The sequence below is a fragment of the Rhinoderma darwinii genome, chromosome 4 (assembly GCF_050947455.1).
Source record: "Rhinoderma darwinii isolate aRhiDar2 chromosome 4, aRhiDar2.hap1, whole genome shotgun sequence".
Taxonomy (NCBI): Eukaryota; Metazoa; Chordata; class Amphibia; order Anura; family Rhinodermatidae; genus Rhinoderma; species Rhinoderma darwinii.
Genome location: NC_134690.1, coordinates 249,790,754 through 249,816,269, shown reverse-complemented (window position 1 = coordinate 249,816,269; position 25,516 = coordinate 249,790,754). Strand labels below are relative to the sequence as shown.

Here is a 25,516-nt window from a genome sequence, read left to right as displayed (position 1 = left end):
AAACTAAATTGTCGGGTTAGCAATAAAACAGGTCTGTGTGTATGTAACTTGTATATTCCCTGAATTTTCAAGTCTAATTGATAGTCTCTCTTCTAGCTGGAACAGTTTGAGAGTACCATTGGGTTCAAACTGCCAAACCATCGTGCGGCTAAGAGATTGTGGAAAGTTTGTGTGGAACATCATACATTCTACAGGTATTGTTCATAATTATGTTACCTTGAAGCTCAAGCATTTTTGCACCAATTCCCCATTACATTTATGAAAAACGGTCTTAATTGGTTTTAAACAGCTTGTTAATAATTGATGTGGTTATTATAACGATACATATCAGAATTCATTTAGAACTGGATTATAGGGAGGAGAAACCTCCACCTACCTCCCCCACTTAGTTCACTCCACTCCTTCCGAGAACTGACATGGGAGTTTGTACTACTGAGAGGCAACCACTGCCAGATTCAAAGTTTATAACTCAACATGCCCAAAAGCGGACAAATCCCATTAGATTATCCATGGATCCGGCCAATAATAGTGCTGTTTGGCAGCACTTATAAGGGGTTTTCTGGGGATTTAAAGCACTTGTATGTGGAAAATGTACTTTAACCTAACCAATACCCTTCAGTTTCCCTGTCACTCCTTATTAACAAAGCGCCCTCCCCGCTCCCAAAAAACCTCTTAAAACTGGTCATACATATGAGACTGGGTCAACAGACAACCTGATGCTTTACTGGGAAGTGGCCCACCATTTAGCCACTTGTCCGAGGGCCCACACCAAACTTGGTCTAGCTTCGCATCCAGGTGCTACAGTAAAAAAATCTGAGTTGTCCCCCAATGACAAAAAACATCTAAATAGTAAGCGTAATGCATAAACAAGTATTTGTTCTACTGTATTGACATCTGGATTACAGATCAGGTTAAGTTCACACTTGCGTTGTATCATCCGTTGCTTGGATCCGGAAAAGGATAAAAATGGAACTGTTTAAAATCCCATTGATATCAAAAGAACGGATGCAAACGGAATACAATAAAACAGATGACTAACATAACAGACACAATTGGATGCTAACAGATGCAATTAAAAATCATTGATTTCAATTAGCTTTTAAACAGATCTGTTTTTATCCTTACTCTGATCTAAAAATGAATCGGAGTAACGGATTTTACAACGCAAGTGTGAATTTAGCCTAACCTAAGTGGGGCAAAAACCTGATCTGTCCAATATCAAAATATAAAACGGTAAAGTCGCCCATGTTGGGCCCCTCTCCTTCTCTACCCTTCACTGTTAGTACAGGTGATTCAATATGTTTGGGTAGAAGCGAAGGGCTTAGGCCATAAGCACATGCAGCGGATTAGTTGCAGATTTTCTGTGCGGAGTTCACACCCAAAATCCACAATTAAAGCACCGTACTATGCATGTGAATGAGGTTTTTGCAACCTTATAGTTTTTAGTCTATTTAGCAGATACATTGGCCTCTTTAAGAATAGCAAATTGCTAAGTCTTTTTACTCATTAATTTATTTCCACTATCCATTGGTGTCTAGCACAATAGCACTCCAATTGTGAATGATTTTACATTTTCAACGTAGATTCTAAGCAAATGAATGTGCGTGGAGACTCTTAAGAAGCCAGACGGAGACAACAGTTCTGTATTTTTAGGCTATGTTCACTCATTACACATTTGTTGCGGAATCCACACCATGTTTCTGCAATAAAGTGCAATACAATGTAAGTGAATGCAGTTTTAACAAACCCCTTTTGCTTACAGCGTAAAAAATGCGTAGCGGATTATAGGCATGCTGCAGATTTTCAAACCCTCAGCATGCCCTATCTGTTATGTAAATACCGCAGATTTAATTGATTTTTATGCAAAGCGTAAAAGCCGCTTTTATGTCTTCACCAAAATCTGCAGTGAAATCTGCATGTAACACAGGACCATTTTTTTCTGGTAAAGTGATGGACACTGTGACGGAAACCCAACGTATCCCATTAAAATCAAGTGTTGTATCTGGCACTGCCATTGCTCTGGTTTTTCTATTCCTATTATGGAACAGAAAAATGGAAATAACTCGGTCTGAAGCAAATCTCCAACGTCTATTGCAGCCAATAATGTTTTGCAGAAAGTAATCCTAAAGATCTCTGACTTGGCCATTTACAATGAGTTCCACATTTGCATAGTTTCTTCAGACGTTGTTTTTCTGGTATTTAGGGAGTAATTATGCTTTTCCATGGACGTAGTCCGAAAGTATTAATCGCTTTATTCTACCAACTCCCCCGCTTCTGCATGTGCATCTTTTGCAATGAATTTGGAAGATCCCTGCACGCAACCTAAAGCATGGTTTATCATTATTAGTCATACTGTTTGGGGTAAGCGCACACGAGGGTAATCCGCCTGCAGTTCTCTCTGGGAATCCGCAGCAAAATTTAAGGAAATTTTGCTGCAGATTTTACTCCCCTATATTGAAATGCGTTAAAATCTGTAACAGAAATTGACTTGCTGCTGTTTTTGTTTATTCTGCACTGCTTGTAGATTAGATTTGGTTACATCTCATTCACATGACTGGCATTGTAATTATCTGCACCAATCCACACAGAAGATCTTCAGCGTTTCTGCTTTACCCTTCGAGTTCTTGGACAGCTTTTTTTGTTTTCTTGAGTCACTTGCAGTTATACGTTTCGAGGGGTCTTATTTAGAGAGGTCCCTTTTCTTATTTTATTGCATCACCTGCTTCTCATTATAGTAACACCACAAAACAAGAACTCTTCATTGCAGCTTTCAATTCTCCAAATCCGTTTGAAAAATTGAAGCGGCGCTCTGGTTGCTATGGGAAACGAGAGCAGTTCTGTTAGTTTTGATAATTGAGGCCCGTTATGCTCAGCTCTAGACCACAATGATGTTCAGTATAATAATAATATGGCTTCGGCAAGAATGTCCTTGATGGAGCTCACATTATCTTACGTTTATATTCCTTCCAGGCTCTCAAATCAGGAACAGCCACCTAAAGCCAGGTTCTTGACTCTGGGATCTAAGTTTCGGTACAGTGGTCGCACGCAGGCACAGACTCGAGAAGCGAGCACAAGGATAGACAGACCTGCCCCTTATTTTGAACGCACATCCAGCAAGCGTGTTTCCAGGAGTCTTGATGGAGGTAAAACGATCATATACAGTGTGTAGATTTAAAAGGTCTTATTTAGAGTTATTAATCTTCCTCTTTTGAGTTGAGCAAACCTATTTAGACAAATGACTATAGAAGAAGTTAGGCTGTTTATTTTTTTAATTTATTCTATTAAGTTAATTAGGCATATGGAACTTCCTTAGACATTAACCCCTTAATGACATGTCATGTACATGTACGTATCAGCCGTTAAGGGGAAGTATGGAACGGGCTGACCGCGCTCCATACTCACTGCAACGAGCGGAATCAAACAGCACTTTGATCCCACCCGTTTAACACCTTAAATGCCGTGGTCAGTCACGACCGCGGCATTTAAAGGGAATGTGTCGCTAGAATATTTTTTTTTTTTTTAAGTTAAACTGTTCGTATATAAATGATTACACATTGTTTTAATTTTTTCACAAGTTAGAATCTAATTTATAATATTTCCTAATTTATAACATTTCCATGTGCTGGTCACTAGAGGGAGCAATTCCCAAAATTGCAGCATTGGCATGTGGTAAAGCAACCTCATTGCTTTATGCTGCAAAATTGGAGAAGACACACTCTCTCTAGCGTCCTCAAACAATCCCCCCTCCTTTATCCTGATTAGTGCCAGGAGAAGGAGGGCTGGTTGAATGTTCAAACCTCCTACACTGTGTGCCGCCATTGTTTGAGCGAATGCACAGTGTAGGAGGATTAGATACAGTGGTATCACACAAACATAACTTACCTGCTCCTGCCGCCTCTGCTCCCTCCGCTCCTAGTCCTTGCTTCTGAACATATGGACGGAAGCCGCGACCAGAAGTAGTTCTCTTACTGTCCGGCCGCGGCTTCCGGTCCACATGAAAATGGCGCCGGATGTCGCTCGGCCGAAGACCTTCCTTTTGGACTGTGTGGGAGCGGCGCATTCGCCTTTCCCACACAGACGGCGTACGCTATAGTGAATGGAACGGCTCCCGTTCGCATTCACTATGGGGATGTATGTGAGGTATTCCGTCTCTGTATGTCGTTAATCGACACATACAGAGATGGAAAAAAAATTGCAGCCCCCATAGAGAAGTAAAAGAAAATAAAAAAGTAAAACACAAATAAATAAAATGTATTTTAATAACATACTAAAAGCAAAAACATCTAAAAAAATTTTTTTCCCGTGACACCTTCCATTTAAATTGTTAGAATCAGGGGGGCCCCCTGAAGCCTAATGAATGCCCCCAGGTCTGCCATATTTGTACTCCTTCAGTATCACAGTTTTTTTTTGTTTTTTTCCTTTTAGCAAATTTTGTTTTTATTTTCCTAAAAGTGGTAAAACCTAAAACGAAAGACAAATTTGGTATCGCCGTAATCGTATCAACCTGTAGTATAAGGTGAATGTGTAGCTTTTAGCGCCTAATGGACGGCGCAAAAATAAAACCACCAAATGGCGTAATCGCTGTTTTTTGGCAATTTCACTCCACAATGAATTTTTTTTCAGCTTTCCATTAAACTATGCGGTACAATAAATGCCATAAAAAACTACAACTTGTCCCGCAAAAAAACAAGCCCTCATATGTCGACGAAGGAACAAAGTTATGGCTTTTGGAAGGCGGGGAGGAAAAAATTAAAATGGAAAACTCAAATTGGCCCGGTCTTTAAGGGGTTAAAATAGTTTTCCTATATCCTTAGAGATATGCTTTAAACAGTATTTGTCACAAGTTTAGTAATGCCCAATCTCCTAGCTAATCTACTAGGCGCTGTCACACTGATAATGCTAGTGAAAATTGTGTCCCAAAACATTTAATATTTTAAGTTATGAGCTTTTTTCTAAATATGCAAATGAGGCTATACTTGACAAGTGGGCATCAACACCAGCGATTCTCCTGAGGTGAAGCTACCTCACAGCCTCTGACGCTGTCCTATCAGCATGAATCTGCTTCACACAGTGTGAGAAGACTGAGGCTGGAGGTAACGGGGATTACTTAAAACATCCATATCTCGGGCTGTGGACCACCTAGAACAGTGGAAGATGACATTCTAATCTTTCATATGGCACCAGGATCGCAGTTCTAGCTGTAAAACAACCGGAGATATCACAGTCGGGATTGGAAGCTGTATACTGTATGATCATTCAGTGTTGCTGGGCTGGGAAGAGAGCTGTACGGCACTGATTGAATAGTGTCATACAGAAAACAATTTCAATTATGAACATAAAAAATACGGATACATTTCTTCACATATCTATATGCATATATATTAGAGAACAAAAACAAAACCTTAACTAACAGCCTTTCCTTAACAGGAGAAAATGCACAATAAAGTCTGGTGAGGACCAGTTAATGGTAGAGTTTAATGGGGGACCACAGCGATATGTCAGCAAATTTCAGGCCCGAGCAATGTCAAGTCATGAGCTAGTATGAGGGCTGGCTATCAAAGCTCCGCGCTTCAAAAATGTGTCAGGGCATCCACGTGCTTCATAAGGGAGTTTAAAAAGTGGCAAAGTAGAATTAACTAACACAATCCATTCTGACAACGTTGGAACCTTTGGCTGTTTCCAATTTAGGAGTGTAGGATTTTTTATTAGCATAGAATAGAAATGTCATGAGACCTAACCGCCACAGTAGGTATAATTTCTTCTACTACTATTAAAAGACAAGTTCTGGGTTCCAGTATATGAGGGAGTACTAATTTTAAGCTCAAAAAATTCCATTACCTCAGCACAGAAATTATTACTAATAGGACAGTCCCAGAACATATGTAGGAAGGAGTTCTTGGCAACGTGGGCAGACAGGAGAAGGTATAGGTTCCATTCTAAATAACTTGGAACGTGCATAGTAAATTTGGTGGAAAAATTGTAGTTGGATAAGTCGTTCTCTTGAAAATATCAAGGGACCTGTTAAAGCAGATGGCATTTCCCTATGATCATCTGTAGAAATGGAAGAGAGTCTGAGACCTTCGGTCCAGGGCTCTATCAAGTTTATTAGAATATACAGTTAACAACTGTCTGTAAAGTATGGATAATGGTTTTGCCAATGTCGCCTGCGTCACCCAATCCTCCATCGGGGATGTACATAGTCTGACATTATATCCCGCAAATTGCGACCAAAGAGCGTGTCTAAGCTGGATTTAGCGGAACCTGATATGAGTCGGGATCTCCTGTTTGGATCGAAGTTGTACAAAAGTAGCTTCTTTATGTTCTACCGCCACATCCTCCAAGGTCAATATACCCGGGGTTGCCCACTCACTAGGGTTAGGAAGTCTTCCCTTTGGTACCACCCGCTTCTGCCACAGTTATGGTGCCCAAGGTGACAGGACACTTCTTCTGCATTAAGGAGTAATAATGATCCTGCCAGACCTTTAGAGTAAAGATCAAATCTGTGGCACTCGTTGTCTGGGTGCTATGAGTAAGATTCCCGCCCTGTCTGTATTTAGAAGGTAAACTCAAGCATTCCTCAGGTAAATATGCAGAAAATAGATTTAATTTGAAGGAGGCAATCTACAGAGATAAGTAACGTTTCGGCCGCAATCCGGCCTTTGTCAAACCCTGCAGAAACCTGTAATTTCTCTTTCTAAGGAGGTTGCAACATAGGAGAGCCATAGGGGACTCGATCTCCAGATCTTACGTTTGGCATCTTCAGGGAATCCCAGAGTGACCATAAGGGGAGAGTGGTTCGAGGTTCCCTGAGGGAGGTTCTGTGAATCTACCACATATACTAAAAAGGCATAATTTCCAAACGCCTAGTCAATTCGGGAAAAGGACCTATAGGCGGGTGACTGGCATGAGTAATCTACAGAATGAGGGTAACGAGCCCGCCAAATTTCCCGTGATATGTTGCGGCCCAGTCAGCCAGAGGGGAACCACATCTTTGACTCCCCAGAGTTTATCTAAGTTAGAGCACCGCAAAAGATGTCCCCTAGGAGCAGGAGAGGAGCAGGACCAAACTGTGTCAACAGCATCATTCAGTGAGTAAGTGGACAGTGACCGGAGGAGGATTAGACATTCACTATAATAAAGTATGTAAAATGGATCTGGCATAACAGTACAATGAATCTGCCCCCTAGTATCTATCTTAACAGACGTAACCTCACATTGTAAAGATTTGTGGACCAGCAACGGGATCCCAAAGGCGTAACTGGAATAAGACCCAAGGTCTTGCAAGAGCTCTCAATTTGGGACCAAGTAAATGAGTATAATATGTGGAGAGAACCAAGGACCTTTTAAATTTGTTGTTAAGTCCTCGCACATTCCAGGAGATAACTTTAAGATGGCGTAGTATCTCCATGAGTGATATATAGGTCAATACAGTCCCGGAGGATAACTATATAAGGGGTTGCATACAGAAGTTGTTCCCCCTATGGGTATTTCCAACTCCAGCACTCCCAGAGATCAGATCACCAGGCCACATGATCATAGAATCTATACATATACAAGCAGATTATGTACATATACAAGCAGATTATGTACATATACAAGTATGAAAGGCAAAAACATGTAAGGGTAGCTCCACTCTCCTAGAATGCAGCAAGGATTCTCAAATCAAACTAATAAGCTCACTAGAGCTACAGCATGGACGACTGGCGAATTAGGGTAATATATCCAAGTCCTGGTATACCTCCCGACACCCATCATTGACTGAAGACATCAGCGAGGTAGATCAAAATCTTTACATATGAGCAAAGGTAGGAACATGTTCCATGGTGTACAGCAGGGGTGGGGGACCTTTTTTTTTCTGCAAAGGGCCATTTAGATATTTATAACCTTATTTGCAGGCCATGCAAAATTAACAACTTAAAAATTAGCCTGCTATATTTGGTCAAATATTTAATTCACTCGCCTCTAATGTGATGGCTGGAGCTGCTTCCCTTTGGTGAGGCGTGTGATGTTAGCTGGTATTGATGATGATGCTACTGCGTTGGTCAGCCTGGAGCACAGTCTCTTTGTATTGGTAAATTTTTAAAAGAACTGCTCTCAGCAGTAAGTTGTTCCGACTTAAAGGGGTTTTCCCCATCAGGGACATTTATGACATATCCACTGGAGTATCATAGAGGTTCAGGAGGGGAGTCGACAGAAGTGGATGGAGAGGCAGAGGTCTCAGAAGGCCGCGGTGCGCTGGGACCAGATCTAGGACTAGTGGACTCGTCCATCTTGTCCGTAATTTTGGATTGCTTGAAGGGTGCCATTATGGGAGTACCCCGAGTAGAAGGATGGTGTAAGAACGGAGAATCGCCTCAGATCTGTGCACAGCCAAACATACGTTGGGTATTTATATGCATGGGAAAGGGGAAAGATCCTCTGTGTCATTATGTCCAGATTACTGCTGTATAGGGAGGGACAGCAGGGAGGTCATAGCATATCCACAATGTCGTTGGCAGCAAGCTGCTAAAGTCACTTAACACTCCTGTGCAAAAATTGGCGGCTACGTCCTCAGGAGCATCTTTTCCGCAGAGGGTACACTAATCCCTGTCCCTAAGTTATAATAGGGTGTCAGGGCAACACTGATGGCCTTGATGTAGGGCCCTGGTAGTGAAACCATGGTCATTCACCGGTCTTGCTTGTCTTGCTGAATAAGCAGAAATTGTTGACTTTTGGATTACAACTTTATATCTACTAACAATGTGACAACATTTTGGGAACTTTTATATTTTATATTGAAACTACATACAGTATGCCAAATATTACATTAAAGAAAAAACCATTGCAACTGCACTCTGCGAACGCTAAGACTACCTTATACGCCATATATAAACAAATATGCATTACTACTACGTTTACTTACAAAAGTGAGGGTTTTAACGCACATTTTGATCACAACGAGGCAACCTCTTTTAAGTAGCTCCCAAACCTGAAAATACACCTCTGTTCTGGGTCTAAGACCTCATGCACTTGACAGTGTTTGGTCCATGATTTACAGACCGCATGTCGGCCGCATTTATGTAGGACGCTACGTTCCCTGCCTCCCCGCAGGAATACTGTCCCGTACTGAAAACATGTTTTCCGTACGGGACAGTAGTCCCGCGGGGAGGCAGTGACTCTCAGAATCATATGTAACTATGATTATAGGAGCCCGGCTCCTTGAACTGTGTTCGGTAAGATAAATGCGGATCGCGGACTCAACGCTGTCGTGTGCATGAGCCCTTAGCCTGCAGAATATACTCGGAGTAGGTAGCTTTACGCTAATTAATGTACCCTTCGGCAAAATTGGAGGAGTGCACAACCAAAAATGGAGGCAGTCACCAACCCCCATATACAACATGCAACACAAGAAAAATTGGTCAGCACATCCTAACAAAATGAAAAATGCAGGCGCAAGTACGCTGTGACTGCCAACAATACATGTAAAGAAAAATGCACAATGCAAATGCTAAGACTACATAATACACCTCTGTTCTGGGTCTTTATATTGTGTATTTTAATGTTATGGACCCATTCAAGAGGTTTACTCGTTGTGGCAGGTGGGTTCACACAATTTGATTAAAATGGCCACAGCTGTACATTACAATCCATCACTATGGATGAAACCGACCTGTGGCCTAGTCCTCACACAGGACTGAGTATTACCGACAGCGGGGGACAGAATAATTCTGCCAGTAAGTATATTATGGAGCTAGTAGGCTGCAGAAAAGCTCCTATTACTTTTACAAAAACTTCTCCCACAAAACAATTCTGATAATGGGTATCTGATAGGGAAATGCTGCTAATACAGTTCCTTAGTATTCAAGGAGAAGTCCACCAAGTGTAAACTTTAAATATTCTAGGGCAGCACGCTAGTAAGCACTATTGCCTTGCAGCGCTGGGGTCCTATGTTCGAATACAACCAAGGACAACAGTTTTGTATGTTCTCCCTGTGTTTGCGCGGGTTTCCTCCCACACCCCAAAAACATACCAATAGGGAATTTAGATTGTGAGCCCAAATGGGGAGAGTAAGTAAGGACCTCTGCACAGCGCTGCGGAATGTTAGCACTAGATCAGTAACAGAAATAAATAATAATAGATATTCAATATAACATATAAAGTATTACATAACATGCTATGTGGAAACTTTTCGGTTCTATATACTTTGGTGCCACCTGCTGGATATTACATGTCGATAAAATATACTTTGTTACTGTATGAGTCAGTTTGTCTAGTTTTCCAGTGTGTAAGGCATTCTATATAATATGTGAGCACTTTTGTTTGGACTTTTTTTTTAAAATGTTCTCCTGCTGCTTATTTTATTTTAGCACGCATAGATATTAGATAAAATGAAATAATGCTGTAAGACTTCTATAAACTGTTTTCATAACCGTTAATCCAAATATGAGTGATGCAGTAAACTGTGCCCATATTTTAATGTAACCGGTCTTCTCACAGCTCCAATTGGAGGTATTACAGACCAAAGCCTCCTGAAGGATGTGCCTGTTCCTGGCGGAGGCAGCGTCGTCGATGGTGTATTGTCCGGACCAGAGAATGCGCCACAAGAAGCTCTGAATGGAGTATCAACTCCCAGTACTCCAGTTTTCCCCAATGATTCAAAGGTAAGTGTAATGAAGAACAGTGTAAGAGAATCTTATGGGCTGCTAGGAAAGTGCTGTTTCTATTCCAGCTACTATTTGGCACTCTTGGTGTTTGTCCTGTTACTTGTGTGACGACTTGTGCTTATGTATCGGTTTGCTATGGCTGCGTTCATTGTACATATTCCAAAAAAATGCCTACCTTGGAGTACTTCTCACTTGTATACATAGAAACCTCTATAAAACAGTGTGTTCTTTTGCTTTACTATACTCCTGTGGTAGGTTCTGCTTTGCTACTATTCACTAGCTATATTTTTTATCTGTATAGTTGACACACTGAGCACAGTCTTTGTAATCCGTTAATCCCTTCTACAACAAAGTGTATCTTTCTAACATGCAGAATAATGCAATATACTGTACAATTCTGCACATAAAATGATCTTTCCTGCTACATTGGTCTACTATACAGCCAGTGGAAGTACATATAGCAATATGTTTCATCTTTACCCCTCATTTTTGTTGACGGTAAGGGTGGAAAAACATGAAAACCTGATGACTTGCCTTATTGTCCAAATCCATTATGCCTTTTATATAACAGTAACAACAAGTAAAGAGCAGTAAAATGTTAACCCAGTTTAAAACTAGTATTACAAAACATTCAGTTGTGGATTTCTACTGCAAGTGGCGATGCTTCTGCCTTGCCTAAAAGCCTCTTCTGAACACATATGGTGTGTACCTATAGGTTTCCTTGTGCCGCTTGTGTATTGAGAGCTTAGTCCTCTGCCTCACATTGCATTATGTTACAATTATTTTAGCGTTTCTCTTTAAACTTGTCAAATAATGAATTATGCTAAAATGTGTTGAAGGCCTGTTTAAAAAAAAAAAAAGTTAAACCTTTTTAAGACTATTTCTCAGCCAAACGTGATTCTTATAACGAAATAACATCTACATCCATTTATTCTCAAAACCTGATTGACTCCCCTCCTGCCTGCATCAATGTGTTATCCTGGTTTAAAGGCTATGTACACCTTTGAAATAGTGTTTTGTTGTGTGTTGTTTTTTTTATATATATATATATATATATATATATATATATATATATATATATATATATATATATATGGCTTTCAAAGGTGTACATATCTTTTTTTACTTCTTCTACATGCTAGTTCTATGTCTGGATAAAATAGAAATCTATATTGTTCTCTAACGATAAATGCATATTTCAATAAACAATGCAAGTTATTGTCTCCAGTCCAGGAAACAGAGGACCATTTCTGGGTTCTTTAGCGTGCTATATTTTGTGTAACCGCCATGAGGCACTAAGTGTCCACTATGACACACAATCTTTTGATGGACCACATGGGCTCTACATGAATATGTTTTGTGGCATGTATATATATCCACATTTCCCTTTACACTATACTGAAATAATTGTTTTCTTATTGCACAGTTCTGTATCTCTTTAAAGTTATTTGTTACTAACATTTTTTTCTTTTTCTTTCTCTGTTCCTAATGCGTGCACATTTTAATTCTTTTTTTCTTTTTTCACATTTTATTTTCTACACTACTGCATTTTAATACACACCCATATCCACCTGCTTGTTGCTGGTGTTGTTGAAATAGCTCAGTCACCCATTATCACAGTCACCCATTCACTGCAGTCCTACCATTTCCGCAAACCTGCCATCCATCCCTGAGATGGACTTTCCTTCAGACGATGACACAGTGGACGAACATGAAATATCCCCTAGTGGTGATGGCATATATTTTAAGGAGCGTACTATGAATGAAATCACACCAGCCCACAATGATTTTCTAACAAAAATCCTGGAATCTAGCACTGATGCAGGCAGCCGTTTCTCCCCTCTGGCAGTTTACAATAGCCATTTGTCTTTGAAGTACAAGGCAGTGGGATGTGGCTTCTTTTCCTTCAGGTTTTGTAAAATTTTCCCTTTAAAGTTTCCTTCCTTGCTTGATGAGGATGGATACATTAGTTTGCCCAGTCTCCCAGAAGTATGTGTGTCTTTCCTGCCATCAGGTCTGCAGCGCTATGTGCCTCTGACCTCTCCTTCCTTCATACCATCTCTTGTCCTCATCTTTGTGCTGCTCCTTTCAGCCTCTCAGTCCGTCCCATTTTCATTGATCCTTTCCCTTCCTCTTGCTCTGTCTCTTTGCTACCTGGAGCCTAAAGCGAATCCATTGGGTTCTTTTTATGACCCTGACCTGAATGAGAAAGCAGGGGAAGAGGTGTGTAACACTGTTATAGCTGCCACTTGCACCTAGTTTTCACATCTGTATGTTATTTTGCGCACATTTATATTTAAAAAATGAAATGGAAAAACATTTTGAGATTTTTTGTAAAATTAACACTTAAATGGAAAATTTGTGTTTGGCGAAGTCCTATAATATGGTTTAAACTGTTCTCCAAGCAAAGCGCAATAGAATGAAATGATTGCATAAACAAATTGTCTTATTTTAGACTATTTTGGGAATAGTTAATAAAGTAACTTAGAACTTACCGATAGGAGTTTTGCAGCATCGGGCACATATGTGTTGTCCTGAAATTCATGTGCGCAATACGCATGCCCCTGGTACCGCCGTAGTCCTTTTGGTATGTTGTCATTTACTTTACTAACTATTCCTGAGACATTCAGTGTTGAAGTGGGCAGGTTTAACACTATCCACCTGGTGAGGTGGCCACTGGCTGCAGATTTCAGGTGGGGACTAGTGGTCTCCATTCTATTCTATGGGAGTTACGGAAACAGTTGAGCAACACTGCTCGACCATTTCCGTAACGCCCATAGATTAGAATTGCTGCAAGTGGCCCCCTCTCCTCTAGTTCCTGTCTGGAATCTGCAGCCAGCAGTCGCCTCACCAGCCAGAAAAGGAGGGTCAAGTGAGTCCCTTTCTCAATATAGATGCGTGTCCAAGAGCTGGGACCCCTATTTTTTAGACATATATGGCCTATCATGCAGGGCAACGATGTGATCTACCTGGAGTTGGCCATATTCAGATCTTTTGCTGGCACCTGTAGAACAGGAACGTGATTCCTTGCTTTGCTGTGGACACAGCAGAGGTCCAAACCTTCTCTCGATCATTAAAGAGGCTCTGTCACCAGATTTTGCAACCCCTATCTGCTATTGCAGCAGATAGGCGCTGCAATGTAGATTACAGTAACGTTTTTATTTTTAAAAAACTAGCATTTTTGGCCAAGTTATGACCATTTTCGTATTTATGCAAATGAGGCTTGCAAAAGTACAACTGGGCGTGTTGAAAAGTAAAAGTACAACTGGGCGTGTATTATGTGCGTACATCGGGGCGTGTTTACTACTTTTACGAGCTGGGCGTTGTGTATAGAAGTATCATCCACTTCTCTTCAGAACGCCCAGCTTCTGGCAGTGCAGACACAGCCGTGTTCTCCAGAGATCACGCTGTGTCGTCACTCACAGGTCCTGCATCGTGTCAGACGAGCGAGGACACATCGGCACCAGAGGCTACAGATGATTCTGCAGCAGCATCGGCGTTTGCAGGTAAGTCGATGTAGCTACTTACCTGCAAATGCTGATGCTGCTGCAGAATCAACTGTAGCCTCTGGTGCCGATGTGGCCGACACGATGCAGGACCTGTGAGTGACGTCACAGATCTGCACTGCCAGAAGCTGGGTGTTCTGAAGAGAAGTGGATGATACTTCTCATCAGAACGCCCAGCTAGTAAAAGTAGTAAACACGCCCCGATGTACGCACATAATACACGCCCAGTTGTACTTTTACTTTTCAACACGCCCAGTTGTACTTTTGCAAGCCTCATTTGCATAAATACGAAAATGGTCATAACTTGGCCAAAAATGCTCGTTTTTTAAAAATAAAACCGTTACTGTAATCTACATTGCAGCGCCTATCTGCTGCAATAGCAGATAGGGGTTGCAAAATCTGGTGACAGAGCCTCTTTAAGATTGTCTGTGTATAAACCTATTTGAAAATTATCAGAGTTGCAAAAAGCATGATTATTGGTTTTCGGGCCAAGGGTGGCAGTATTTCTCAAACAGCGCAGTTTGTGGACTGTTCGAGTGCTACTGTGGTAAAGTGTATCATGAGTGGACAAATGGCACCATTGGGGATAACTGACGTGGAAACTGCGGAGCAGCCATCTAGAGACATACGCACGCGTCACATTATTATGACCACCAGCTAATATCCAGAGTAACCACCGTGTGCAGCGCGGCCCGCAGCTAGACGTGCTGGGAGTGACTCAATAAGGTGCTGGTAGGTTGTCTCAAGTATCTGGAGATTTGCTGACTGCAGTGCATCCCACGTTTGCTGAATGGTTTGTGGGGGAGGATCCATGGGGTTAATAAGACGGTTGTGGTGGTCCCACAGATCCTTAATTGGGTTCAAGTTTAGTGATTTAGGGTGCCTTGGAAGTCTTGGTCATGCTCTTCCAACCACTGGTGGACATTTCTAGCTGTGTAAATTGTCGCATTGTCTTGCTGGAAGATTCCATCTGCCCCAAGGAAGACAAAGAGCATGTATGGGTGGACGTGATCTACAATGACAGATTCATACCCAAATCGGTTCAGAGTGCCTTCCACATGGATGAGTGAGCCCAGAGAATGCAATGGAAAAATTCTCCAGACCAGAACGCTGCCGTCCCCAGCTTGTGTTCTTCCAGCAATGGTTGCAGGGTGTTTGTTCTCTGTTTCTCGCCTGACACGCCAATATGCATCCCTTCGATGAAGCAAGAAAATGTGACTCATTGAAGAAGGCAACCCTTTGCCAATCATCAGTGGTTAAAATCTGATACTGCCGTGCACATTGAAGCCTTTTTTTCCCGATGCACCTTTGTTAGCGTAGGAGCAGTGACCACGCGTCTGCTTCAGAGCCTCATACGCAGTAGAGTTTGCTGAACTGTTTTAGACACACGTCTGTTATCCCCCTGGTTTATTTTCACGGTGAGCTGCTCCACTGTAGCGGGTCGTTTGGCCCTCGCACACTTTCGTAACAGACTTTCTCCTCTCACATCAATGGCACGTGGTGCTCCGCAGTGTCCACATCAGTTATTCCCAATGGTGCCATTTTGTCCACTCACGATGCACTTTACTGACCGGCAATAATACTTTGGTATACGGAGTATACCAAAACATTATAGAAGCGATCAAATGATTGCTTTATGTCCCTGGTGGGACTAAAAAAAATAAACACTTTGTGTATTTTTATTTTCCTTTTTGCAAAATAAAACTTCGCAATCGCCTGAATCGCAACGACCCATATAATAGCGTTATACCACACTGTAAATGGTCCAAAAGTAAATATGGTGGAATTGCTTTTTTTTTTCCTCTTCTCCCTCCCCTGCCCCCACAAATATGACTCATCCTGCAAAAACAAGCCCACACACGGCTACATAGACTGAAAAATCCAAATGTTATGGCTTTTGAAATGTGGCAGCATAAAAACTTTTAGTTTTTTTTTTCTTCCCTGAAATATTTGTAACGCACAAAAAAACAATAGCAGAATTGCATTTTTGTCCCCATTTCCCACAAAGAGTTGATATGTACGCAAAAATAGTTCAATTAAAAAAATCCCACTAATAGCATAAAAAACAAGCCCTTCTATAGCTACGTCGAAAAAATATAAGATATGGTTCTCAAAATGTGAGACTTGGTCCTGAAGGCGATAACTAATGTTTGGAAAAATTTGCAAAAAAACAAAACAAAACGCTGGCTAGCGAAGGTTAAATTGAAAAGCTTTATGCATATTATTCACGTTGTAAATGTATAGCGTATATGTTGTAAATATGCAACACAATATTGTGATCTAGGTTGGCAGGTAGTAGAGCTCTTCATTCACTTCATCTTCACAATTGCTTGTCATTTCTGCCATGGCATAGGTGAACCTGTTAAAGTTAAATGAAGAGCCTTGGCAAATTCTAAACTTTTGAGTAACGTTTTGTACATTCACATTAGCCAGAGCTAATAATTGTTTTCTCACTATTGGTGACTAAATATGCGTGGCTCCAGCCGGAGAAAGAAGAGGATGAGACTCCAGTAAAACAGGTGTTGAATGCTGCTCTTGGACCTTTTTGCTTGCCAACCATGCCATACTGTAAGATGTGTATGTGGTTAAACATGCAGTGTGGTACACCCCCTAGAAGTCTTGGTATTCTAATTGGATTGATCATGCCAAGCTCTAGACTTGTTCCTGTGGAATATGAATTTTGTTTTTATGAATTTTAGTTGACATTTCACAATCTGCGGAACAGGTCTAAAGCGGCTTTATTTTGTCTGCGGCTTAAGTTGTCAGTCCAACTACTTATACCAAATTTTGCTTGTTTATTTTGCTTCATTTTTTTTCGTGTTTAATTTTAATTTCACAGAGCAAGTCCTTGAGATTACAAGGAGAAAATATTTATGTGAGGCATAGCAATTTAATGTTGGAGGTTTGTATGAATGCAACCTGTCCATCTGGTCTGCCACCGCTTCAATAGTGGGGCTGTCACATGCAGGCTGCTGCTCGGCACAGTGCATGAAATGCATGACTGGTGGGGTGGGTGCAGAGTGCATGCTGTGACTCCAGGTGTAGACTTCTCCCAGAGATTACTAATGTTCTTCATGCCCAATGCCCTTTAGAAAGCCAGTCCTTTGTCTTAAAGATAAAAGAAATACATATGTTATGCTGTTTGCATATCTCCTTTTAACCTCGAAGGCCTCATGCACACGGCCGTGCCCGTAATCACGGCCGCAGGCTGCATTTTCGGGGAGCACTGCCCGTAAAAAACGAGACGACAGACATGCTCCATAATTCCCAGCACGATTCTACTGCACGGACACCTATCAGTAGCGGTATGGACGTGTGTCCGCAGCCAATAGAACCGGATAGGTCCATAATTGCGGACCGTCTTACGGTCCGCAATTATGGAGATTTTTTTTTTTACGGTCGCGTGCATGACGGAGCCTTAGCCACATGTTTCAAAAACTGGCTGTAAATATGGCCATTCTATTACATTAAACTGCAAGGTGGGACACAGTGTCACCCGCCCCCTTTGTGTCGCAGCAGGATTTTACAGTTTGTTTTATTATTGTTTTAATGTGGGTATGCCACTTTTTGCTCGAAGTCATTTCTTAGTTATTCTAACCAAACTAATCCTTGAGGTTGCTTCTTGCAGCTTTTCTAATAAGCTGTTTCTTGAAGACCATTTTGAAGCATCAAAGATTTGCTCTGACTTTTTGCACTCTAAATCATGCATTTCCTTATTCCCATTTTTACCTAGAAGTTAATTTATGCATAACAAGAGCATTTATCTCATGTAGAAAGTCTGAGTTTACTTTGATAAGGATTTAACAATTCATTTTGCAAAGAGAAATGTCTGACCTCATATGTTCACTCAGTTTGATATCAAGCTAGTAATCTCCAGTGTATTAGCCATAATGGCAGCTGAACTGAATCAACTGGAATAGTAGTAACTTCTGAATATTTAATTTCGAAATACTAGATTATTAAATTCCAGTTTCACCATTATTTTGATCAAACTTCTTCAGATGCACTGTTACAATATGAATTACTTAAAAATATATTGCATACAAACCGCATGCTAGACGCAACCTTACGTTTTTGGCCCTGTAGTCAGATTTGATCTTGAATAAGTGACCTTAAAGGTAACCTGTCACCAGCATTTCACCTATTAAACCAGCAATACCAGGTGATAGTGGGTGAAAAATAATTTCTATATAACCTATAATTATCTTCTTAGTCGGCTCTGTAGCTTTAGTATTTAGCGTTTTAGTGTTCCCACACCGTATGCTAATGAGCAGAAAAGAGTCTGATCTTCATTTGAAAAGAGTCAAATCTTCATTTGAAAAGAGTCACTTCTTCATTCCTCAAGTCTTTCCAAGTTTTTCCCGCCTCCTTACTTTTGATTTACAGCTCCTTGCCTTCCCCCAGCACACAACATCCCGCGCTTATGCACTGATGTCCTCTTTTGGTGTGTGCGCACAAAGGGACACCGGATTATTACGATAAAAGGCGCAAAATGTTCGCAGACCGTTATTTACAGTCGTAGGAGGAGTTTAGGAGCGGGGATAACGGCAACGAACTTTTGATAGCAGCGGCCAGTGAGGGATAAGTAAAGTTCAATAGGTGAAATGCTGGTGACAGGTTCCCTTTAAGATTGTTATCTAAATCCTATCAATTCTCCAGCAGCTTTAGCATATTTGCTACACTTTGAGCAGCGTCTGGTGAATATCTTCGCTTTTTGGCCCATGTTTTTTGATATTTACTCCTTTTTGTGGATTAGAAGATGTCAGACATTTTGTCTTTTTAACACTTTTTAACTGTAAAAACGGCTAATTAGTTTTTTCATCAAATTTAAGTTCTTGTCAAGCTTTCTTTTTGTTTTTTGTTTTTTTATGTTTGTTTTTTTTACCTAACCAATTAATAGGATCTGGATAAATCACAAGATGAGGTATTGAGACATCAGGCTAGCATTAATGAGCTCAAGCGCACATTCATGGAGTCTACACCTGAGCCACGTCCCAACGAATGGGAAAAACGCTGTATCACTCCGTTACCTCTGCAGACACACGGGGTATGTCACAGATCTAGCTTGTGCATGCGTCGTGACGTTTAGTGGTTTAAGTGTTAAAGTTAATTTTCTTTACCTGTGTGAGTAATTTGATGAAGGATTTACCTCTAAGGTCTCATTCACATTGCAGATTTGGTAAGTGTTTTGAAGTTAAAATCAGGAGTAGATGCAAAGAAGAGAAGTATAAATCTTTCCGTTATATTTTTCTTGTGTTTTAGTATCCAGTTGTGGTTTTGGCTTTGATATTTTGATGCAAAATACTGACTATCTGCAATGTGTGAATGAGGCATAAATCCGTTATAGCTTCATTCATTTAGATCTGGACAGTTTTATCTGATCAGGAGATACAATTATGTTCTAGATATGATCTAGAACCGTTGCATAGGTTGAAAAGAGACAAATCAGTAAGCTCAACCTCTTATAGATCTAGTAGTTCTGGGTAGTAGTACCTTATGACCTTAAAAGTGACTTCCCTTAGATCAATTTAACTCCGTACTTCCCCATAATTAATTAGAACTTGCAATACCACTAGTAATTTTCTGGAAGTTGATCCATAAAATCTTTAATATGCCAAGAAAGCCCTGTACTGTGAAGAGATTACATTCTAGCTTTATTAATTTTCATATAGCAGTGTCTATGTACAGTGTGGCTGTTTTTAGTAGAAATTATAGTGATCTATATATGGGAATTGAGGTCTAACAATACTCTGAGATGTAGAGCAGGGGCCTAAACAGACACTAACTACAAAATGCCGAGGTTTATTTTAAATCCAGCCTTTGAACCTATTAGGAGTTCTAAACTTGCTTGAGAAATTAATTGAAAGTAAGAATTCAATGTTGTATCCATTAGAATCAAGACATGACTGGTATGAATATTATTACATTAACATAGGGGGTTAGAAGAAGTAACTTTACTAAACGCAGGCCTTTTTATTAAAGAGTCTCTGTCACCACATTATAAGTGCCCTATCGCCTACATAAGGAGATGGGCGCTATAATGTAGGTGACAGCAGTGCTTTTTATTTAGAAAAACAATCTATTTTTACCACTTTATGAGCGATTTTTAGCTTTATGCTAATTCGTTTCTTAATGCCCAAGTGGACGTGTTTTTACTTTAGACCAAGTGGGCGTTGTACAGAGGAGTGTATGACGCTGTCCAATCAGCGTCCTGCACTCCTCTCCATTCATTTACACTGCACTAGCGATATAGCTACATACACACACTATAACATTACTGCAGTGTCCTGACAATGAATATACATGACCTCCAGCCAGGACGTGATGTGTATTCAGAATCCTGACACTTCTGAATCTTTTCTGTGAGATTTCCAGCAATGCAAACGTAATCTCGTTTTAAATGACAGTTTACATCGTAATCTCGCGAGATTACGTTTGCCTTGCTGGAAATCTCACAGAAAAGATTAATGTGTCCAGATTCTTAATACACATCACGTACGGGCTGGAGGTAATCTATATTCACTGTCCGGACACTGCAGTAATGTTATAGGTTGTTTATGTAACTGCACATAGTGATATAGCTATATCGCTAGTGTAGTGTAAATGAATGGAGAGAAGTGTATGATGCTGATTGGTCAGCGTCATACGCTCCTCTGTATAACGCCCACTTGGTCTAAAGTAAAAACACGCCCACTTGGGCATTAAGAAACTAATTAGCATAAAGCTAAAAATCGCTCAAAGTGTTAAAATTAGTTTTTCTAAATAAAAAGCACTGCTGTCACCTACATTATAGCGCTCATCTTATGTAGGAGATAGGGCACTTATAATGTGGTGACAGAGCCTCTTTTTAAAGTTAACTTTTACTTCAAGCATAAAGTAACTAAGCGGTTTGTGGCATTTCTTAAACCTTTAAGGTTAAGGTTATTCCATTTGTTTTTCAAGGGATACACCGCATTGCATGCTGCACAAACTGGAGGGAATTTGTAATAATCGGCGCAAGGCCCAAACTATGTGTGCTGAAAATAGGCCATCAATGTTGGTTCGATGGGGATGCCACCTCTGGTAACCCACAATGTAGCTTTCCTTTCATTGTTTACACAGACACTATGCATGCAAAGTGCTGGAGCACCCCTTTAAATATGTTTGTCGTAAAGGCAAGGCATGGTTTGTGCAGTCCAACTTCTGTAATCTTTTCTCCACTTTTTCCTTAACTTATCATATCGTTTAATTCGCCACTTCAAGTGAAAACGTTTCTGGGTTTGTCTGGAATCGTTAAATCGACATAAGCCCCGCGCCCATGGCAGGAGAGCGAGCGGAGGGAGAAGCTTTATTAATAAACAGATACTCCCCACAGTATGCACATCTGCCTCACTAAACCCCTGCCTAGACTAATACAGACCACTCTGGTAGGTTAACCGTGTCCGGGAAGAAGGCAGAGCTGTATATACCGCTAGGGACGGAGTCTGCCTGTGTCCTAATATTAATAAATGTATTATCGGCAGTACTACAGAAGAACTGTGGATCCTGTATTCAATGTCTGCAATACAGGGGTAACAAGCAGGACCCTCAGCGCAGGGTATGTATAATGCAGCTACCGAGGGTCACCAGTTCTCTAATACTGCTGTGTCTAAGAATTCTGCTGAGGTGTTCAAAAGGCTGCTTATAAATCAGAATGCAGGCAGACTGCCTGTGTGTACATCAATTACCTCCGTTCTCCCACCGGAGTTAACCCCAAAGTGTGTGTGTCTGTATCTATAACTGTGTATCTATGTAGAACCCCCATAAAAAGTGCCAGCAGAATGTCCCCATATAAAGCACCAGCAGAGTGCCCCCCATGAACAGCCAATGTCATTTATTTTTTCTTTTGATGTTAATAAGCACCAGTGACCAGCACTAAACGTATATCGGATCATGCTTCTATATTACTGGTACTTATTTTAGCACCAGTTCTAACAGCATCACAGCGGTTTACCAACCATAATAGTACCAGTAATATAGCAGCACCTCAACCACATGTATAATGTTTAAAATAATCAAGATTTTATTTTAAGGCCGTATCAACCAGCCCTACTTTGATGTCCATGAAGAACCAAGGACAACCTTTTTCTGTCTACTTCAATAGCCGCTATATTCAAAATACACTATTCCCTTCATTTAAATTCGAATTAATCCTCTATTTGCTTTCCATTAATTAAAGTTTTAATGCTATAATGAAACATTTATCAATGTTCTAACTAGAAAGACGTCAAATATTTTAACTTTTTTTCAGAATCCCTTTAAGCAGATTAATTGTGGGACATTCTGAGTTGGTGACATTTTTTGAGATACAGTTGGTTCATAATGGACCCCTTCCAACTTTCTCAGGGAAAGGCATTTCTCAAAATGTAATGACTTTTCTAGTCTTGAAACAAGGCACTGATTTTAGCATATTCTCTTTTTTATATTTATATATATATATATATATATATATATATATATATATATATATATATATATATATAGGTATTTGAATTATCCAAAGTCCATATTCCAGTATTATGAACACCTTCAGAATGACGTACAGTAAGTTGTCACTTCTAAAGTTGCTGTAAACCACGTTTTCAGCCATCAAGCAAGCTAAAAGTATTAGGGAAAATTTCTAGTTTCTAGAAATGTGGTAAGGTCTGTGCTATTTTCCATCTGGCTCTGCAACATGTATGACAAATTTGAAAAAAAATGTATTAAAGGGGATTTACTAATAAGGCACAATGATTGTGCCAAATTTTATTACTGAATTCCACCATTTGTTTTTTGCAAAATACTAAATATATGTAGGACCGTCATAGCCATGAGGTGGCATAAGTGTGCTTATTATGTTGAGTTGTGCAAGGACTTCCTGATGTGAAATAAAGGAGCCGTTTCATTCAGTGTTCGGACATCGGGTCGTTCGTATTGCTGCTGCAAATAGCACGATTAATGGATTGCTCGTACGCTGAAATGTAAAACATCACAATTTTTGATACCAGTTCTTGTGTGTTACATGCAGGGGAACTTTTTATGTAATTTTATGTGGTTATGTTGTTGGAACAGTTGTAATTTTAAGCAGTTTTATGATCTTTTTCCAACTGTATAGTAGCTGCCAATGTTCTCTCTTCGTTTTCACTTTATTTTGGAATCTTTTGTTGTACCTTCACAATAACCTCACTTTCTGGTTGGTTTCTAATCTTTTCTTTTAAAACTTTGCTCTCCATTTTCTAACTTCTCTAGAGCCTAGAAGAGGAGATAACCTCCATTCTGTTTAGTAAAGAACGCTTTCCCACCTTGTCTCCTAACCAACGGACAACAGATGGCAATGTTTTGAATGATAGTGTACCCAGTGACACGTTTTGCGTTTCTCACTCTCCACCACTGTCTGAGGTGCCCTTTCTTTTTTCATACTCTGTGCTGTTTTCACTTTCGTTACAGTCCCTTTTGTGTTTGGATTTCTGTACAGTGTCAAAATGTCTGCCTGATAATATGACCATTTGTCAGTAAGAGAATAGATTTCTTTCATAGCTTCTGTTTTGTAAGGCTGAGAAGTGAAGATCCATAGTATTCCACTTTAAGATTCCAGTTCTTCCACTGCAAACACGGCTATTCTAGAATACATTTCTGTCTTTTCATTTATCTTGTGGACTGGAGGCTGGTAGGGAACAAAATTCCAGTTCCAAAGTGGAGCTAGAGAGTCCTTGGCTGGTTTTGGAAATGAGAAGAGAAGCGATTTATAGGCCTATCTTTGCATATCATATTGCTGATCAGTGAAGAGCATTACTTTTTATTAGTATGTCACCAGTAGCGAAGGACAACTCTGCTAACCTCTAGAATTCAGCTACAGGCTCTAAAAAAAACTATTTTATTGTACAATACTGTACAACTCTGTTTTGCATTTTAAAAAAGGGATTTGTTCTTATTAAAATGGTTCTCCGCTTTGTTCGATTCCTACTTGTTAGAAAAGTTCCTTGATAATAAGCAGATCACAGTGTGTCCCCGTGCTGGAACCCCCAGCGATCAGCTCTTCTCTGTGAAGAAACCTGGCAGTTTTCGATCTCCCTGCAGCACTACCACAGAGGAAATTAAGCATTACACTGTTCTTATTCAAAACAATGGTTTTTCTGTGTAGTGAAGGACAGGTCCACCAGAGCAGGAGGCACTCTTTGCAACTGCTTTCCACTCTGCCTTAGAGATAAGTATCTTGAAAAGGGGACCCCCTCTATTAACTCAGCGTTTTGTAAAGTGTATGCAAATGATTTTTCTGAACTGGGCAACACCTTTTAGTTACTATTGGCTGTTTACGTTTCATAGGGTATCATTTTATTTTTATATGTACTTTTCTAAAAATTGAAAGCTTATCCTTAGAATAGGCCGTCAATGTTTGAGTGGAGGTCTGAACCACAGGACCCACACATCAGTAGAATGATTCTGCTGAACAGTTGGGTTCCTAGGTTTGGTCCCCACTGTTTAAACATTGGATAGGTCTTTAATGTTTCAATCCCAGAAATTTCCTTTAGTAAGGCCTCATGCACACGACCGTTCTCGTAATTACGACTCGTAATTACGAGCATGGCCGGCCACGGGCAGCCGGCCATTTTTCCGAGCCGTGCTCCCATTGTAAAGTATAGTAGCACGGCCCGTAAAATAAAAAAATAGAACGTGTTCTATCTTTTTAACGGCACGGGCACCTTCCCGTGAGAAAACAGAAGTCTATGGGCCCGTTATTTCGGGTCGTAATTACGACCCGCAATAGCGGGTGTTTTTACGGTCGTGTGCATGAGGCCTAATTAAATTTTAATCTTGATTCATTGTCCTTTGAGAGTCCTTAAAGGGAACCTGTCGCCAGCGTTTCACCTATTGAACTCTACTCACCCATCGCTGGCCGCTGCTGTCAAAAGTTCATTGCTGTCATCCCTGCTCCTAAACTCCTCCTCCGACCGTAAATAACGATCTGCAAACATTTTGCGCCTTTTATGGTAAAAATCCATCAGTCTCGTTCGTTCCTCTTATTATGCCCGCCCACCTCCAAAAACTGGCCCGCCCTGAATGTTGAAATCGTGTCTAAGATAGCACGGATGCACCCGTCATGTAAGATCCGACACCCTTCCCTGCTTCGTCCGGGCCTCAAATATAGTTACTGTGCATGTGCCGTGATGTCCCGTTGTGCACACGCACAAGAACATCAATGCGCAAGTGCAGGATTTTGTGTGTGCAGGGGATAGGCGAGGAGTCGTCAATCAAAAGTAAGGAGGAGGGGTTAACTCAGAAAGGCTTGAGGAATGAAGATATGACCCTTTTCCATTGAAGATATGACTCATTTATGCTCATTAGCATACAGTGCAGGAACACTATAAAAAA

The 25,516-nt window shown here is 40.5% G+C and overlaps 1 protein-coding gene across 11 annotated transcripts in view; it reads left to right on the top strand.

Moving 5' to 3' along the window:
- Positions 1 to 25,516, top strand: part of EPB41L2 (erythrocyte membrane protein band 4.1 like 2) — a 192,063-nt gene that overhangs the window by 134,819 nt on the left and 31,728 nt on the right. For 4 of the 11 annotated variants that reach the window (XM_075862376.1, XM_075862373.1, XM_075862375.1 and 1 more), the window contains exons 10-16: positions 97 to 194; positions 2,971 to 3,143; positions 10,477 to 10,640; positions 12,243 to 12,866; positions 16,633 to 16,668; positions 19,050 to 19,196; positions 23,396 to 23,545. In XM_075862376.1, coding sequence (XP_075718491.1) covers positions 97 to 194; positions 2,971 to 3,143; positions 10,477 to 10,640; positions 12,243 to 12,866; positions 16,633 to 16,668; positions 19,050 to 19,196; positions 23,396 to 23,545 — 1,392 coding nt within the window. Of the gene's footprint in view, positions 1 to 96; positions 195 to 2,970; positions 3,144 to 10,476; positions 10,641 to 12,242; positions 12,867 to 16,632; positions 16,669 to 16,988; positions 17,052 to 19,049; positions 19,197 to 23,395; positions 23,546 to 25,516 lie in introns of all 11 variants that reach the window. The other 7 variants (XM_075862372.1, XM_075862374.1, XM_075862377.1 and 4 more) reach the window with 7 other exon arrangements.